Source organism: Drosophila takahashii, chromosome 3L (genome assembly GCF_030179915.1).
Source record: "Drosophila takahashii strain IR98-3 E-12201 chromosome 3L, DtakHiC1v2, whole genome shotgun sequence".
NCBI classification, from domain to species: Eukaryota; Metazoa; Arthropoda; class Insecta; order Diptera; family Drosophilidae; genus Drosophila; species Drosophila takahashii.
Window position 1 is genome coordinate 26,289,461 of NC_091680.1, and position 18,009 is coordinate 26,307,469.

At 46.0% G+C, this 18,009-nt stretch overlaps 2 protein-coding genes across 2 annotated transcripts; both read right to left on the reverse strand.

Annotated features, from left to right (window-relative positions):
• Positions 1–242: 242 nt before the first annotated feature.
• Act79B (Actin 79B) lies at positions 243–2,131 on the reverse strand. Its single transcript, XM_017158026.3, has 3 exons — positions 2,029–2,131; positions 1,001–1,951; positions 243–809 (listed from the first exon to the last, which is right to left on the reverse strand). Exons 2-3 carry the CDS (start codon positions 1,923–1,925, stop codon positions 604–606), a joined length of 1,131 nt encoding a protein of 376 aa, XP_017013515.1. The 5' UTR covers positions 1,926–1,951; positions 2,029–2,131; the 3' UTR covers positions 243–603.
• Positions 2,132–4,972: 2,841 nt separating this feature from the next.
• P5CS (Delta[1]-pyrroline-5-carboxylate synthase) lies at positions 4,973–17,658 on the reverse strand. Its single transcript, XM_017158065.3, has 12 exons — positions 17,432–17,658; positions 12,360–12,524; positions 11,839–11,979; positions 11,669–11,776; positions 11,425–11,592; positions 11,175–11,363; positions 10,906–11,101; positions 10,201–10,442; positions 8,040–8,297; positions 7,216–7,441; positions 6,874–7,152; positions 4,973–5,312 (listed from the first exon to the last, which is right to left on the reverse strand). The coding sequence occupies exons 1-12, from the start codon at positions 17,525–17,527 to the stop codon at positions 5,050–5,052; spliced, it is 2,331 nt and encodes a 776-aa protein (XP_017013554.2). The 5' UTR covers positions 17,528–17,658; the 3' UTR covers positions 4,973–5,049.
• Positions 17,659–18,009: the final 351 nt, after the last annotated feature.

Here is an 18,009-nt window from a genome sequence, read left to right on the forward strand (position 1 = left end):
CCCGCTGCGTGTGGGAAATCCATCCGGGCAGGACAAACAAAATGTGACAGACGAGCATGCAGAGATACAGATACGCGCTCCGAGATTGCCATGCCAGCTGTCCGAGAATAAAAGTTTTTGCCGGCCAAGTGCCTGATTGACATTCGCCGAGGCCTAATTAGAAAAGTTTCCCCAGCACGCATTCCTGGTCCGCTCCCCAGCCAACCCCTCCTCCTCTCCTGTGACGTTCGACTTGGGTTCGATTCACATGGGTTATTGGTTTTTATTGTACGTTACAACCGATTGTTTTGGCGAGTTTCTTCGCTGGCAAGCGAATCAAGCAATACAAATTCCGAGTCAAATCAAATAAAAACAGCAATGATAATAAAAAAGAAGGCGTTGCCGCTCGTTTCCGGTCTTTTTCTCTTCTCTTCTCGGCTCTTTCTCTTGTTCTCTCTATCTATGTTAAAAACTTCTTCATCAACTAAATGTAATTTTAAAGATACTTTTCACTGAACTGCGTCCTCGTCCTTGGCGCCGTTGGCTGGTCGAATGTCTTACGCAAGAGACAAGCACCAGAGCCGCGCCCGAGGAGATGTTGATTTGGGCTAGTTGCTTGGGTATTTAGAAGCACTTGCGGTGGACAATTCCAGGGCCGGACTCGTCGTACTCCTGCTTGGAGATCCACATCTGCTGGAAGGTGGACAGCGAGGCCAGGATGGAGCCACCGATCCAGACGGAGTACTTGCGCTCAGGCGGGGCGATGATCTTGATCTTGATGGTGGACGGGGCCAGGGCAGTGATCTCCTTCTGCATACGATCAGCGATACCTGGGGAAGTCAGAAATAGATTGCATTAAAGGGAGCTGCATATTAATTTTGAACCAATATTTAAGTATCCATTACATAGGTGCTACATGCTAATCATGATTCATGAGATATTTTTGAAAATACCTACAAAGTGTTAGTGTAAGATCCCATTTGAATCATTATGTTATTTTATACAACTAAGAAGTTCGCACCTGGATACATGGTGGTGCCGCCGGACAGCACGTTGTTGGCATACAGATCCTTGCGGATGTCGACGTCGCACTTCATGATCGACTGGTAGACGGTCTCGTGGATACCGCAGGACTCCATGCCCAGGAACGAGGGCTGGAAGAGGGCCTCCGGGGTGCGGAAGCGCTCGTTGCCGATGGTGATCACCTGGCCGTCGGGCAGCTCGTAGGACTTCTCCAGGGAGGTGGAGGCGGCGGCGGTGGCCATCTCCTGCTCGAAGTCCAGGGCCACGTAGCACAGCTTCTCCTTGATGTCGCGCACGATCTCACGCTCGGCGGTGGTGGTGAAGCTGTAGCCGCGCTCGGTGAGGATCTTCATCAGGTAGTCGGTCAGATCGCGACCGGCCAGATCCAGACGCAGGATGGCGTGGGGCAGGGCGTAGCCCTCATAGATGGGCACGGTGTGCGAGACACCGTCTCCGGAGTCCAGGACGATACCGGTGGTACGGCCGGAGGCGTACAGGGAGAGCACGGCCTGGATGGCCACGTACATGGCCGGGGAGTTGAAGGTCTCGAACATGATCTGGGTCATCTTCTCGCGATTGGCCTTGGGGTTCAGGGGCGCCTCGGTCAGCAGGACGGGGTGCTCCTCGGGGGCCACGCGCAGCTCGTTGTAGAAGGTGTGGTGCCAGACCTTCTCCATGTCGTCCCAGTTGGTGATGATGCCGTGCTCGATGGGGTACTTCAGCGACAGGATACCGCGCTTGCTCTGCGCCTCGTCGCCCACGTAGCAGTCCTTCTGACCCATGCCCACCATCACGCCCTGGTGACGGGGACGGCCCACGATCGAGGGGAATACGGCGCGGGGCGCGTCGTCTCCGGCGAATCCGGCCTTGCACATGCCGGAGCCGTTGTCCACGACCAGGGCTGATGCTTCTTCGTCACACATTCTTGGTTAGTTTGGTTCGGGCGGCACTACAAGGATACAGATAGATCGATTATCCTTCCTGCGGATGTACGGATGACGGATGTGCGGACAGGGCGACACTCACGACGTGTAAATCCAACAGCGACAGCAATCAGAGTGATTCGTTCTGCGCTCCGACATCTGCATTTAAATAAGTTCTGTCCCGGCCCGCCAGCCCCACGCCCATTTCCCTGTCATCTTGAACAATTGTTCATCTAGTAACATGTTGATGAATTTCGCGATATGCTACGCTAGCTGGGGATCAGGCGTTCCCGGGGAGGGTGGCGAACCGGAGGGTCGGATGCACATCATTTCGATTGTACCAAAGTGTTCTGATTTCGGGTACTTCGCCTAGGCCACCGCGTTAGATTGCAATCTCAGTGGTAAAGATTTCGGGGATTGATTGGGCTTTTAAAGGTATTGTCTTGAGGAAATTGGGCCTACTATATGCTAAGGATTGGAAGATTAAATTAAGTAAGAACGATTAATAGTTCAATACTTGAGCAACTCGAGGGCAAGGGCCATTTTATATTTAACAGGACTAAAATTTCAATGATATTTGGACATTTCCACTGCCTTAGAAAAAATCAATAATTCTTATTACCTTTCATTTAAAACCACAGCGCTACATTAAAAATTATGTTAATCCAGATTTGGTAAAACATCTCATAAATTGGTTTATTATTATCAAAATACATAAACGGGAATCTCACAGTCAAGTATTTTGATAAACGATTTTCCAGATATTTTTTTAAAGTTTTAGATTAAGATTCCTGAAAAGAACCTTTCTACTACAGTTGGTATTCTATAATATTTATTTCTATATATGCTAATACCTTATTCCTTTATGTTTCTGCAATATTATGAAGCCAATTTTGTATCAACAAATATAAATGGAAAATTAAATCATATGATCTTATTCCTATTACTGAAATAATGTGCCCACAACAAGCTGTTTTTCAAAACTCGTTTAACAAAGATGTGGTAGTCATTATTAAATAATTCCTCCTACGAGCTCACTTAAGCTTTTATCTTTTTTGACAGAATAATTAATTTTCACTAGCCCTTAAGTCGCATTAGCCAGGGAATTATCTGGTTTTTTCGCTAGTTGTTAAGGGTATTCAATTTCCTCCATTCATGAAACCATTTATCATTTAGTTTCATTTCGTTTTCGCTAAATTATGTCTGGCTGCCAACTTTGCTATGACTTCGACAAATAACAGAGAATAGAACATAGGAAAATATGCGCCAGGACTTGTATAGGCATCTGTTGATATATTTTTAAGTTTTTATATAAATAAACCCCCGCGAAACGGCGGCGGCAGCAACAAGAACAACCCGTGAACAATGCAATATAGTGGCCAGCCTTTCTTCATGTTCTTGTTCTTGTTCTTGTACATGTAAGCATCTTTTCCCCTGTTCGAGTAAGAGAAATTTGTGCCAATGCTCTTTCGGGCCCCCACTCAGTCCATAGATGGTGTGGCCCGAATGTTGTCACACACAAAAATGCAGCCAAAGCATTTACACATGTTATAAATGTTGACGACGTCGTGTGGATTTCATTGAAATCAAATTGAAAAAATAGAATTAAATAATTTCGTACAGGGAGCCCAAAGGGAAATGGTGGGGCTGCCAGCGGTGCCAGTGCATTCGGCCGACGGCAATTTTGCGCCTGTCCACCGATATCGCTCGATCTCAACGTGGCATTAGCCACAAGATTAATGCCCGCCATTCTAATTAAGTGTGCCCCATCGGAGGAGCGACTGCAGCGAGTGCATTCCGCGGGCATTCCGTAAATGGGCAAACTTCTGAGCCCGAACTTCTGCCCCGTTAACTTTGCCAAGTGCTCGGCAACTGCGGAGCACTACGTGACTGCCCTGCGGATCAGGTACGGACAACATCCACGTATCATTGTCCGCACGCGCGTCGAGCAGTTGAAAGAGGTAAAATTGTAGTTCAGAACATATAACTACAAAAAGGGTAGTTCGAACATTGCAAAATGGGAAATATTCTTCAGTTCATAACTCATAGTAGATTGGATAGCTATTTACGAAAGCGATTCAGTAAATTAAAAATGCCAAAAGATTAAAATGATAACAAGAATGGCATTAAATTATATTAGGCATGTCAATTTAAATTTGCAATTGATTGAAAAAAGGTAGTAATAAAATGATATAAAAGCCTGTTGAAAATACAAGAGGCAGTCAGGCTCAATGAATATATTTTACAGTTAAACACAAGGAATATCTGACAGCTTGCGGAAATGCTTTCACTTCGATTTAAACCGCTTCAGCTCTGATTTGGTTTTTGATACTGCAGAATCTTCCCTGGCTCTTTCTGACCCCAACATCAATTTAGCTTGAAGTTTCTAAAGGAAAACTCTCCAAAAAAAGTTAGCGCGTTGACAGGACCAACCAACCACCTTTGGTGGCAGAACCAAATGCCACGCCCTCCCCGCCCCAGCTCCACCTGCGGCGCCACCTTTTACGGCTCCTCCAGCCAGAAAGCAATGCGGAAACTTTCTCCAAAGTGAAAGGGAGCGAACGGGAGCTGAGCTGGTCTAAGAAACTTGGCCCAGTGCACATAAAAATTAAAATACTTGCCACGCGGCTGCATACCAAGTTGGTGGCGCCGCAGGGCAGCCGGGGAGCCGGTCTATTCTCAGCTGCATTTCACGTTCCATGGCTAATTTATGATTTGTAATAGGAATATGCGTATATACACAATGCTTGCAGAAGACTGCAACTTTAAGCGGAATTCTTTCAGCGCCCTTCAGTTCATTTTACTCCCTCCCCCACCTCCTTCTCCCTCTGCAGGAGCGGAACTTTGGCTGGAAACTTTGCGGGCCCAAGACAAGGGCTGACAGTTTTAACTACGCCGCACTCCCCTTACTTTATTAATTACACAAGTTGTCTCGGCAAATATTTTTCACTCAAATTAATTTCTCCCATGTGGCCACGACGTCAGCTGTCATCGGGCTGCCTGCACCTCGCCCACGTAATTACCCTTCGCTCAAAACGCACTGCTCGTAAGATGGTGAAACGGCAATCTACTTGGGAACGCGATTCGGGAACCTACAGCTAAGTACATTTTAGGTTTAGATTATTTAGTCCAGCGGCAGGGTCTCGTGCAGCCACGTGCGACTGCCTCCCTCGGCGAAGTCGGCGGCGGCGTGGTCCTGTCCGTTGAGGATCCACTTGGTGGTCAGCAGCCCCTCCACGCCCACGGGGCCGCGGGCGTGGATCCGGGCGGTGGAGATGCCCACCTCGGCGCCAAGGCCGAACCGGAAGCCGTCCGCGAACCGCGAGCTGGCGTTGTGGAACACACAGGCGCTGTCCACGCTGCCCAGGAACTGCTTGGCCGCCGCATCTGCAAATGAAAATTGCGGAAAACTGTAGAGAACTGTGGAAAATTTAGAAAGTGCACAAATTGTGGCACTGCGGCGCTGTGCAGAGCCCGCTCGGACGGAGAAAGTGTTGAATAAAATTAATTTCCCAAATGATTTAAATTTGTTGTGGCAAGCGGCGGGGCTGAGGGAAGGGGCAGTGCTGGCGGAGGCATGCATGCAAAAGTTTGCACGCTAAACTTGCCCGACTTGAATTAGGATTCGGGTTTGGTTTCGGTTTCAAGTCAGAATGGCTGGATTGCTGAAGAATGCATGGTGGAATGGCATTGAGTTCTAAATTGAATTACTTGCGGAGGTATGGGGCGGTCATGCCATCTCCTGCACGAAACATATCGTCGAGTGCTTAAATGCACTGGCATTTAAAATAATGGCAGTGGGTCTCTTCAAAACATGCTTAAAAATTAATTTACAAATGCCGTGCATTTTCAAAGCTTAATTTGAACTTTTGCTTTAATAAATTCAAGAATTTATGGTAAATTCCTCAACATTACTTGGTAGGTAGTAGAGTCCTGCATGAGTACACTTGAATTGACAGACAAGTCAATTTTTGAAAAAGAGTAAGTTAGTTAAAGTGAGTTAACTTAAATCACTTGTTTCACTTGTAAGGGCTAGTACTCAACCCAACAAAAAGTCGTCCAAAACAAAAACTTCATATGAAACAAAATTCTTTGACGTTGTTTTTCATATGAAGTTTTTTGTTTTGGACGACTTTTTGTTGGGTTGAGTACTAAGCCTAAGAAAAAACAAGTGATACAAGCACATAATAAAAGTGAGTGGGAATGATAGAATTACTAAGCAAATTATTTCGGTGATTCTAAATTATTTTATACCTATTTATTTTACATTATATCACTTGTTTTTCCTTATGAAAAAATCAAGTGAAACCAAGTTAAGTGAAATAAAAAATGACTTCTTGTCAATTCAAGTGTACTCATGAAGGAGTACTAGGTAAAACAGAAATATGGTATTTTATAAAACAAATTTTTCATTGAATAAATACCAAAATTTATTTAAGAAGAACATATACCTTCGCCACTCTTTTTACCGTAAAGGAAAACGTTGTTAAGAAGTAATTAAAAATTTTAAAAAGTTTGTATAACAGGATACATTAACTACCATTACTTTTAAGTACCAGTACTTCTAGCAAAGGAATTTCATTAACAGTCGAACTGCAGAATATCACGCTATTCCCTGCCGCTAACACACCTCGTGCAATAATGCCATTGTCATAAATATTATTGTTTTGCGAATGCAAATGCTCTTCTATATCTTCAATAGCACATTTAAATTCAGACTTTGTATCTACTTCCCGGCAGCCGCAAAAACCAAACCATCTGCAGCAATAACCATTATGAGGGCGACCCCGCCAGCAGTTTGCAATTCTCATTACCTCACAAAAACCAAATCAAATCGGAATGTCACTAAGCGCAAGGGGACAAAGAGGGGTCGCCATGGGGGAGCCCATTTTTCAACTTCGATTGCCGGCAATCGAAATTAATTTTCAATTTCCCAACATTTCGTTACCATTTTCCGTAACAATGACATCGGTGTGGCTGCTGCCGTACGTATGGATGTGATTAATGGCCTCGTCCAAGCTGGGCACAATTTCGATGCAGCACTCGAGGGCTCCGTACTCGTGCTTCAGGCTCTTGGCCGCCGGCGGGCCAAAGGTCAGCTGCTGGTTCAGCCGGGGGCCGGCATAGATTTTGACGCCCTCTCGTTTCAGCATGTTGCAGACATCGCCGAAGATTTCGCCACTCATCAGGTCCTCGTGAATGAGCAGGGTCTCCATGGCATTGCAGGCTGAAATCGAAGGACATTCGTGGAGCTGGCTTTATGGGTTAATTGAGTGGGGCTGTGTCGTACCCGCTGGATAGTCGCACTTGGCATCGCGTGCAATGCGCAGGGCCTTCTGCAGGTCCGCATCCCGGTCGATATAGACATGGCAGACGCCCTCGGCGTGGCCCAGAACTGGGATGTGGAGCGACTGCTGCTGGATGCTGCGCACCAGCTCAGAGGAGCCGCGTGGAATGATTAGGTCGATGTGGTTCTCCATGGACAGCAGGTCGCTGATCTCCTCGCGCGTAGAAACCTTTAATGGGTAACGAAAAAATATAGCAACGCGCACAACCTAATAACGTACTTTTGACTTAATTTTATCTTTTTATCTTTGCTCTAATATATTTATGAACACATTCTTAATAATTTTTATCCGGTTAATAGAAGCCTGATAGTCAGACTTTTAAATGTAGAAACAGCGAAAATCTGAATACGAGAATTTGATTACCAATAAAAAATTGTTTAACACCCAAATATTAATAAATATTTATGGGCTTTCAGAGACGGATTTGCCTAAAAAGCTTATGGGTAAGAACTTCATAACTGCGCATATGAAAAAAAAGATTTTCCTTAAACTCTGACTATGAGATGAACAATCTTGGGTAGTTTAGATTATTTTATATTATGAAGAACACTTCCAAGACCGCAATACAAAATTTCAAATAATTAAAATTCATCCTTTTTGGACAAAAGAAAATTTAAGAAAATAGTTTCCTAATTCCCCTAGTACAAATTTAAAGTTGTACGTCGAGAACATTTTTTAAGTTTTTAAGTTTTTTTAATATCTGATTATAATTATGTTGTCAGCTGTCCACACCTTTTATTCCTCGCTTAATCCTAAGCGTACTCACCAGGGACACGGCGTGCTCTGCTCCCACGGTGGCCAGCGCCTCCTTGACCAGCTCCATCAGCGCCTTGTTGCTGTGCGCCGCCTCCTTGCCGCCCTTGAGGAGCAGCCCGTTGGCCGAGGCCATCGCCAAAGCGGCCACCTGAGGCAGCGAGTCTGGACGGGATTCGAAGATGACCAGCAGGACGCCGATGGGCACGGTGACCTGTTTTAGCTCTAGCTGATCGGCGAGGCGGGTGCGTCTCAGGACACGACCCACATTCTGCAAGGAAACGGAATACAGATGATATACGGAATAAACATTAACTTTAGGTTGTAGAGGAGGGGCGGGGCGGGGAAAGTCAATTCACAAGTCAGCGTAAATCGCATAGCGCATACGCCATGTGGGACCGGGCCATAAAAATAACTCGATATTTATGCGACAGTTTGGTTCGCAAGGCGGAGCGTACACCTCCCCCACCACATCTCGATTCCCCGGCGTCCATTTTGAGGCGTTACATAAATCAAGTCGCTCAGCGCGTCGTAATCTTTATTTATTTTTAATGGCCTGCTGTCCAACGCCCCCGCACTTGGACTGACCCGCCCCTTCGGCGGGTCCTTCGTCCTCCTGCTGTTGTGCGGGATCTCTAGAAAATTGGCTGCAGATAACATAAAGAGATTGCGGGTTGGTCTGGGCTGGACGGCTGCTGACAGCAGTTGGCTGGCCTTGTTTGCATAGAATGGCGATGGGGCTGCGACCCGGAGGGAGTCCTCCTCCACTCCTTGCTTAGCCATTAAACTCGACTTGGGTGCTGGGTAAATTTGGTTATATGGTCATTATTATTGACTCTGGCATTGCAGGACGTCAAACTTTAAATTATATTTGCAAAGGACAATTGGATAAGTCGGAGCTGATGTAGTGGCGCCCTGCTCCAGCATCCAGTAAAGGGGGTGCAGAGAAAAGTTGAACGAGGTTATTAGGGGTCATAAAATATGCAGGGAATGCGGAGCATTATGACGGATCCCGTCGGAAATTGAAAAAAGCGCGTTAGGAATGTGCACTCAATCTGTAAGAATATTTCGACCTAATACTATTAGGCTACTACATTATTCAGTATTTATTTCGCAATAAAACTTTTTATATGAAGCGTAAGTAGTCCGGGTAATAGAAAACTGAAGCACTGCCGGCTCAGTGCGCCCTCAGCCCCGCTCACCTATTAAACTTTCGAACGCTTCTGTGGCCCAGAGGCCAAACAATGTCCGTGGCATTTGTTTGTCGCAGGAAAATAAGGGAAAAAGTGGGGCAAAAAAACAGAAACACTTTTCGCCATCGGAGCGACATTTATTGAGTGCGTTATGGTTTTTCTGTATTCCCAGGCAGCTTCTTTATATGTGTGCGCGTTCGCCTTTTTATGATTTTTCACGCTGCCGCCATTTTGTGTCACAATTTCGCTTGCCATTTTTACAATAAACTCATGTCCCAGCTCCACGACCCGCCCCCGTCCTCAATGGAAAAAGTTTTTTTTCCAGAAAAAAAACATGAAGGAAAACTTTCTGCGTTTCCGCACAATCACATCCAATAAAACGGTTGGCTTGGGAGGGGGCTGAATCCCCAACCCCAACCCTTCGCGGCGATATTCGATCAACTCTGTCTGGCGCTAAAAGGGGATAGGGGATGGGGGCAGGACCAGGGCCAGGATGCGGGCTAATGTCACTGGCAAGACACCGAACGAGAGCGCATACAAGAAACTGTCTTTTATCTTCCACTTGCTTAGCTGCCATCCCAGCCCGTGCCCTGCGAACTTCCGGGCATATCGGGCTGCTTCGATGGCTGCTCCCTGGGCGGACTGGCTGGGTCACCAGCCTGTCGAGCATCGAGTGGCCTGCCTCCGACCGGGGTGTCAATTTTTGTTCAAGTGTAAAATTGCTCGGAGATTTCATAATGCTGTTAAGGCTTTGGAAACTGCATATGGCTCTCCAAGTCGCCTTTGTTGGAGCTCATGAAATGGCCATTTTGCCAGTTTGCCAAGCAGACAAATCCCAGTGCCGGGTGGCCCGGGGCTAACTCAATTTGGGGCTGACTTTTCGACACTGCAACAAATGCAATTTGCCCGAACCTTTCAGAGGTCAGCAGCAGGTCCCTGGGCCACCGCTCCGAAAAGTGGCCAGTAATTAAGTTCTCTTACCTGGTGACTGTCCTCGGCGATTTGCTTGAGGCCGACGGAGAGGTTCTTCAGCTTGGCCGCGTTGAGCGAGAGGCGCGAGAGCAGCGGCTTGGCCAGCCCGTTCTTCTGGGCCTCGGCCAGGTCCTTGGCGTTGGCGTCCAGGATGAACTTCTCGCGGCTCACCAGCAAATCGGCCAGGGTGTTCACGGCACTGGCCCTCTGGGCGGGCGTTAGGGCCTGCATCTGGCGACTCCCGGTTCGCGCTGAAACGAGAAGTTGGGTAAAACAAGCTGCATCTGCCTAATTAACAGGCACTTTTGGCCAGCTGCTGCAGTTAGCCTTAATAACAATTAAATTAAATTCGCCCCACTTGAAATGGCAACAGTGCCACCTAGAATTCTCTGGGACTCCAGGCAGACAGTCCTGGCTGACCCACTTTTCTCCTCCCTGGCTTGCTTAGCTGGTGTAAGCCGTAATGGCCATTAGCCTCGCCCAGCACTTGTCATCCGCCGTTACCATCTTGCAACTATCTTAGTGAGCTTGGGGCTGCACACCGGATGATTGGCCATCGATGCGGCTGGAAGCCCGTTCGCAAAACCGCTAATTATGCGCCCCACTTGCGAGCTGAGCACGCTTCCTAAACCTCTTTTCATTGTCTGGCCACATCATTCTCTGCCATTATCCTTTCGTCCTGGCTACAAGCCATTTTCTCTGCGGTCCACTCACCGTTCTCGGCCATCACCTCCACGGGCACGGCATTGGCGCTCTCGGTGGCCTCCGTGAAGAAGGTGCCCACCTTCCGGCCGCCAATTATGGTCTTGATGGCCTTCTCCTGCATTCCGTTGCAGATGACCACGCTGACACCACGGTCCAGGGCCCAGGTGGCCGCCTTCACCTTGGAGTCCATGCCGCCGGTGCCCACCTGTGTGGGTCGAGATAAGTGGGTTAAGATTGCGGGGGGTGTGCGGGTGGTGATGGGCCTGCCAGTGGATTACCTTTGACTTTTTGCCAAACTCGATGCTGTTGCTGTCGTCGCTGGTGTAGGTGTGCATCAGCTTGGCCCCGTCCTCCCAGGGCGGCTTGTTGTAGATGCCATCGACATCCGACATGAGGATTAGCAGGTCCGCCTGCACCTCGGCGGCCAGCATGGCGGACAAACTGTCGTTGTCCTTAATGGGAATGCCCTGGAACGAAGGACCTGGTCACGTATGGGCCCAAGCCAGGCAATCCGCGTTTCCAACTCACCCTCCTGGCACCGCCGGCTGGCTCATCGTCACGTATGAACATCGGCGGGGAAACGGCGTCGTTGGTATTTATGATTGGCACAATATTAAGGCTAATTAATTCGGAGAGCGTGCAGAAGAGATTGTTGCGTGTCTCCTCGTTGTAGAAGTCCGGCTTGGTCACCAGCACCTAAGCCCAAACAGCCATCACGGCTCACTCAAATCAGTGTGTTCTAATTAGTGGGTGGATGTGCTCGTGGGCTCACCTGCGCTATCTTGACGCCATACTGGGCAAACATCGCGTCGTAGAGGGACATCAGACCGGACTGACCCACCGCAGCCGCCGCTCGCGGTTCCAGAGTGGCGCCATCGAACTAGTTTGGAAGGGAAAAACGTTGGGTTAAGAGCTCAGAACTTGGCTTACTCCACCAGCTACCTCTTTGCTGTCCTTCGGGTTGAGGGTCTCGCGCATCGACAGCGACATCAGCAGCTCCTGGGCGAGCTTCTGTTTTCCAAAGGCCACCGCTCCACTGGTGACCATCATCACCTCCCGACCCTCCAAATGACACTCGGCCACCTGTCGGTTAAAGAATTATTATTGTGATACATAATGGATATTTTAAATGCGGTGAAAGCTAGTGGATTTTGTAATAGGTCCTAGAAGAAATCTATGAAGGATGGAAAGGATTCTAAAAAAGTTATATGAATGAGAACATTTTAGAAGGTTTGTTTATTTAGTCGAGTGAATAATCCTTTTTCGTCACAAAGGTTAATATCAGAACTATTGTAGGATGTTATTTTTACCTCGCTAAGAGGTGTTTTTGCTTGACATTTTCGGACCGAAAGGTCTATGTATTGACGACAATTTATTTTTTAAACGCCAATTTAAAACCTCTTGGTTGGTAGCTACAAAAAAGTAAGGAGGCAAATGCACAAGAATACGACCTAATGTCTTACCTGTTCCACTATAGAGGCGAGTCGGCCGAGGGCTAGGCCATGGTTGTCCTCGCGCGTGATGACTGCACTGCCCAGCTTGACCACCAGCCTCCGGGCGTACTTCAGTTGACTGCGCTCCGTGAAGGTGGGATGCGCCTTCTCCAGTCGCTTCTCCGGCGGCACCAACTGAAAGAGATCGTAAATCATGAGGCAACTTCTTCTAGGCCATGCCCACTGTCTTATCGCCGGCAATCGGCGAAAACACTACGAAGGGGAGGTCATAAATTGCGACAGCACCAACGTAAGCCATAAAAACAACAAATCGAGGCATAAATGGCAATCCAATTAATTAAACAGTCCCCGTCGAATGCACCTAATCAGTTCGTAATCAGCAAAACTGCAACACCAGGGCCCCTCCCTGGTGGCTTTGCTCGAATTTCTAATAATCATTATGTGTGTTAATTGGTTTTTTAGCCAGCGGCGCGTGGTCAAAAAGTCAGTTAGTCCGACACGCAATGCATAATCTATTTAAAATTACGGCTAATTGAATTTCACAATTCCAACAACGAACCATTACTAAATAATCATATCTTTTAAACAATGTGCTCTATTTAGAATGGCTTTAATACTGAATTTTAAAGTGTTTTTAATAGGCTTTCTATGAATTTGCAGTTCCAGGAATCAAGGACCGAAAATAAAACATCAGAATGATTCGCGGAAACGGAAACCTGAAAAAGGCTTCAGCAAAGTCCCTGATTTGCGGGGAAAAATTATAAATTTATAAATGCCGTGGACGGCGATTAAACCGTTTCTAAGCGATAGCCATTAGAAAGTTCTGAAACAAAAATAAACGGTATTGCTGAGGGCCCCGACTATTTGATACTCACTAGGGGCGAATTTAGGAGGGTTTCGCGTGCTAAACACAAGTGGTTAAAACTATGCTATACAAAATTCGTTTTAAAGACTAAATCCTACTATATTCTATCAAGTCATATATGTATATATATTGAATTCCTTGAAAATGAAAGAGAAAGTGTTCCATTTGCTGAAAGTCGGAAGCTTATATACCCTTTTATTACTGTGTACAATAAGAGGATAGATTCTCTAATAGAATTTGCTTATAAGTATGATGTTAGTGTTGGTAGATTTGTCGAGCAGATATCTTCCGTTACGAACTTTCAAACAAATCATAGCACTCTTTGCGAAGGTGGAAAAATAGAATAAGATTAGCATGCTGAAAAGATAACTGTTGAGAAAACAAGCGAGTAAACAGCGAATTTGTTTTTCCTACCCCAACAGCTGCAGCTCATCATCCCAGCCCGCTCGTCCATCAATCAAAAGTGTTTTTATTAGCTTTCCCATTTCTTTTTTCGCCCCACGCTCCACCGGCTTGTTTGGGCGGTCGCTTTGATTGCCTTTCAGGCGCAATAACATCAAATCAGGGGCTTTTTTGTTCGTATAACTCGACGCATTTGTCGTGTCAATTATTTCAGAAAAATCAACTCAAATTGAGGCGTAAATATTTTGATTTCGTTACATTCGTCTGACAATTGTGATGGCAAGTGTCAAGTGCAGCTCAATAAAAGCGTACTTCGACAATCGCAAACGTTCTGTTTGTTTACTTCGTTTAATTGTTCGCCCGCTTGTTATCGCAAAGAAACTTTTTATCACTATCGCAAAGAAATCCAAAAGCAAAGCAACCAAATATGTTTTATGACTGTGTCTGGCCCACCACCCACCACTCACCACTGAGAGCTGGAAACCAACTTTTTGTTTTGCCGGCTCGCATGGCGTATGCGTGATACCGAATGCAATTAGTCGAAGGTCAGGAGTCGCCCCAGGCCCTAGCTCCCATTTCGATTGTTTTCTAATCGAATGCCAGATAGTAACCGGAATCGGCTGCCCCATCCCCATCTCCAGTCTGCCCAGTGTCTGAGGCCTGTCAAATGCGATGACACTCCGTGTAATTACTGAGCAATTAATGCTGGCTCTGCCAACATGAGTTGTGGCTCTTTTCAGGTTTCGTTCTTATCTACAGTCCGGCCCAACCGTGTAGATCTTTCGCAGCCCTCGACAGATGTTCGGCGATGATGTTAGTGGGCCCCCTGACACAATGTCGCCCCTTGTCGCTGGCTCCCTTTTGTGATGTGTTTTACGCTTGTGTCCCTGTGCTTCGTGTTTCGCCTTCTTCACCCCTACTCCGGTATTTTATCCTATTTATACCCGGTACTCGTAAACTGTAAAGGGTGTTTAAGAGTCGAGGAGATTTACTTTGCGGAGGATTATGAAATTTCAGCACTAGGAAATATTTTATGAGTCTAATTAAGTTGGTAAATAAAATAAAATCTATAAGGTTATGCCAATAATATTATTTCTATACCCAATAGAGGTCGTTTAAATATTACGTAAGCATAAATAGTCGGGGGTCAGAGAGAAATACATTCTTATTTGAAACAAACTCATATTTTTCATTGAAAATTTTAAAAATCGTCAAGCCTAGCATAGACACTCTGATCCGCAGTTGACTTGTTTCTTATATTTTTCCATTATAGCCCGAAATTGCCCAATAATGTACATAGTTGATATTTATGTTCAATCGTCGCCCTTCAAGTAGGCAATCAAACTTGTACAGCTCACAAATGGATTCTTGTTACCCGATTAGTTCTTCAATAAAGAGTTGAATATTTTGGAATCGCTACATTGACAAATGCATCTGAAAAATATACGCTTTTATTAAACCTAATGTGACCGTTAGCCGTAATTGGTTTTTGAGAAAGCGGTCCTAAGTGATTTTGATACCCATTAATTGGTGGGTAAAAGGGGATAAACATGTGCAAATGTAGAAAGAAATCTTGCATATTCATGATCAGCATCAAAAGCAAAGCCAATTCACTTATTTTCGCCTGATCTTGATATAATTTTCGAGCAAGATATTTAAAGTAAGGGCTGGTATTCAACCTAACAAAAAGTCGTTCAAAATAAAAAATTTCATATGAAAAAAACATCAAGAAATATTATTTCATATAAAATTTATTGTTTTGGACGACTTTTTGTTAGGTTTAATACCATCCCTTAGCCAGAAAATAAAGAAATGAGTGGTTTATTGTCATTAAAAGCTGAAATTAAATCACTTGGTCGTATCTCTCGCCTGCAATGTTCTCTTTTGTTTTAATGACACGAATACTGTCCCGGGTATCTCATAGTCGAGTGAACTGTGCCCGCCTTTTTGTTATACTTTTTATGATGTGCCTCACACACGCACAGCTCGAAAAGAGAGTCGAGACCGAGACCCAAGGCGCCATAACTGCCAACACGTGTCAAAATGAAGTGAGTCAATGGGGCTGCGGCGCCGCGTGGGAAAGGGGGTGGCAGGGTGAAGGGTGCTCTGCGACCCTGACCTAGGCAAATCGTTTTGAGTGTCAAAGGCTGGGCCTGATGTCGGACATATGCAAATGTGGTGTGGAGGAATGGGGAGCCGGAGGGCAGGACACAATCCTTGCCTGAGGGCAAGTAGCACCAGCGTTGTTGCATATTTAAAGGGGTTTTAAGTTTATTGTAGAGCCGACCTCCCCCCCCCCCGCACTACCGTTGTGGGTAAATACAATATTTACACTTTTAGAATTTATTTGAACACGTTTTTGCATTTGCCTGACCCAATAGTCTGGCACAGTCGGGCAGCTGTCACGCTGTGACAACATTTTATCAGCATGTTGGTCCTTTTTCCTACTCCCCTGCAGCCTGGTTTTCATGTTAGTGGAAATCAAACCGAAACTGTAAATGATTTACAGCTCCGAGAGCCGAGAGTCCTTCGGCCGATGCTCATTCAATTAGCCGGACCCCGTTTTTGATGGCCCATTCGCCCCAGTTTACGGCCTGGTTTAGGGTTACTCCGAAACCCTTTCAAGCTGTTGTCGGCCAGCCATAAAGAACATAAAGTAAAATCTTACGATAGTGTTTTGTTGCTTCGATTGGGTTCAGATTAGACATAAGTGCCGGGGAAAATTTTCAGCAGTTGAGGTATCCCCCCAATCAGCAGGAGCCGTTGAAAAGCTTACGCAATCAAAACAAAGCACTAGACTGTAAAGGGCCCCTAGTGAGCACCTCCCCTGATTGCTCATCGCTCCCGAGGCATCGTATCAGTGTGTCAGGGGACCCAGAAGCCCCGAGACAATGGCTTCACGCCCAATCGTCATGACTCGGGGTGCCATCATTTTCCCCTTCGCTGAAATCAACATTAATCGACGCTTATCGGTCAATAGACTGCCAATTTTTAATAGCGTATTAAAAAAAATATTTTTTTATGAACACGAACGTCTGTTAAGCAGGGTGGACCTTAATTTCTAATTTAAAGACATGGCCACATTAGGGCAAACTATGTAAATTTCTATCAATTGTCAGCTCACATACATTGACCTATAATTCCTAAGACTATAGCCTTATAAGGCCTTGATTTCATATAGAACATACATTTTTCGTAGCACATTGCACACTGTCTCAGGCTCTTTTATATTTAGTCTATCTGACTTAGCTTTTCGATATCCGCTATATCTGATCTGATTTGATATATACGATTTTCTTTGTTCTGCGAAAACAAAGGTGGAGTAGCGCTATCTACAAAGGTTTCCCACTCTGAACCAGTTTCCAACCAGTTTCATCCCTGTTCATTGAAACCTACTTTATATAGAACATACAATTTTTGTTGCACATTTGCTTGCTTTTTCTATAAAAGGTCTTAGGCTCCTAAGAAAATGGTTCATTTATATTTAGTCTATCTGACTTAGCTTTTCGATACCCGCTATATCTGATCTGATTTGATATCTACAATTTTCTTTGTTCTTCGAATGCAAAGGTGGGGTAGCGCTATCTTCAAAGGTTTCCCAATCTGAACCAGTTTCCAACCAGTTCCATCCCTGCTCATTGAATCTCCTGACCCGAGCACAAAGAACTGATAACGTTTGATCAGCAATCAAAGGTCCATTTGCACTGGCACAAAACCGAGACGGACTTTGCATTCAAGAACTTTTCCACCGGCATTAGACGAGTCGTAAAAGCACTGCCATCGCACTCCGGTTATATAAATAGACCTCACTCACAGGCTGTCGGGGTCCGTGGGAGCTAACCGCTCGCCAGGCGTTTCTGGAGAAGCCGTTGCGCAGGCTCTGGGCCAGGTTAAAGCTGTTGCGCAGCATATTTGGCAGTTGGTATACGGATCAGGATCGAGTTATAGGTGGTACTCGGATGTTTCACAAATCTCGGGACGCGCACGGAACCGCACCGCAAAGCCCGACAAGTTCTACTGAGGCGAACCAACGAACTGACCGCTTTGGTCGCTGGTCGAGATAATGTGGGGCAAACATGTGTAATTGTAAGTGTACATTGCGATTGCGATTAAAATTTGGTGTACGGCGGACTCTCTGAAAGTGTTATCAATCAAAGCAGCTCCTACGCTCTGGGACTCTCCGATTGTGACAAACATTGGACCGGAGAGAAGGCGAGGGGGGCCTTATCAAGTGGAGCAGCGACGGGAAGGGCGCTTATCTGGCGGCTTGGTGTTTGCTAGGCCATTAAGGCAGTACGTTTGGATGGTGATGATGTGCAAGGTATCTCGAAAGCCCCTCGATACAATCAATCAACGACGGTCCTCCACTTGAACCGAAACACAGTTTACTAT

What these genes read in the sequence shown, in the direction of transcription:
- P5CS (XM_017158065.3), bottom strand. Translation starts at nt 17,527, where the DNA reads ATGCTGCGCAACAGCTTTAACCTGGCCCAGAGCCTGCGCAACGGCTTC. An exon ending in TCGCCTCTATAGTGGAACAG is followed by an intron (nt 11,980 to 12,359) that starts GTAAGACATTAG and finishes TTTAACCGACAG; the next exon opens with GTGGCCGAGTGTCATTTGGA. An exon ending in ATGGCGTCAAGATAGCGCAG is followed by an intron (nt 11,593 to 11,668) that starts GTGAGCCCACGA and finishes GTTTGGGCTTAG; the next exon opens with GTGCTGGTGACCAAGCCGGA.
- Act79B (XM_017158026.3), bottom strand. Translation starts at nt 1,925, where the DNA reads ATGTGTGACGAAGAAGCATCAGCCCTGGTCGTGGACAACGGCTCCGGC. An exon ending in CGGCACCACCATGTATCCAG is followed by an intron (nt 810 to 1,000) that starts GTGCGAACTTCT and finishes TGACTTCCCCAG; the next exon opens with GTATCGCTGATCGTATGCAG.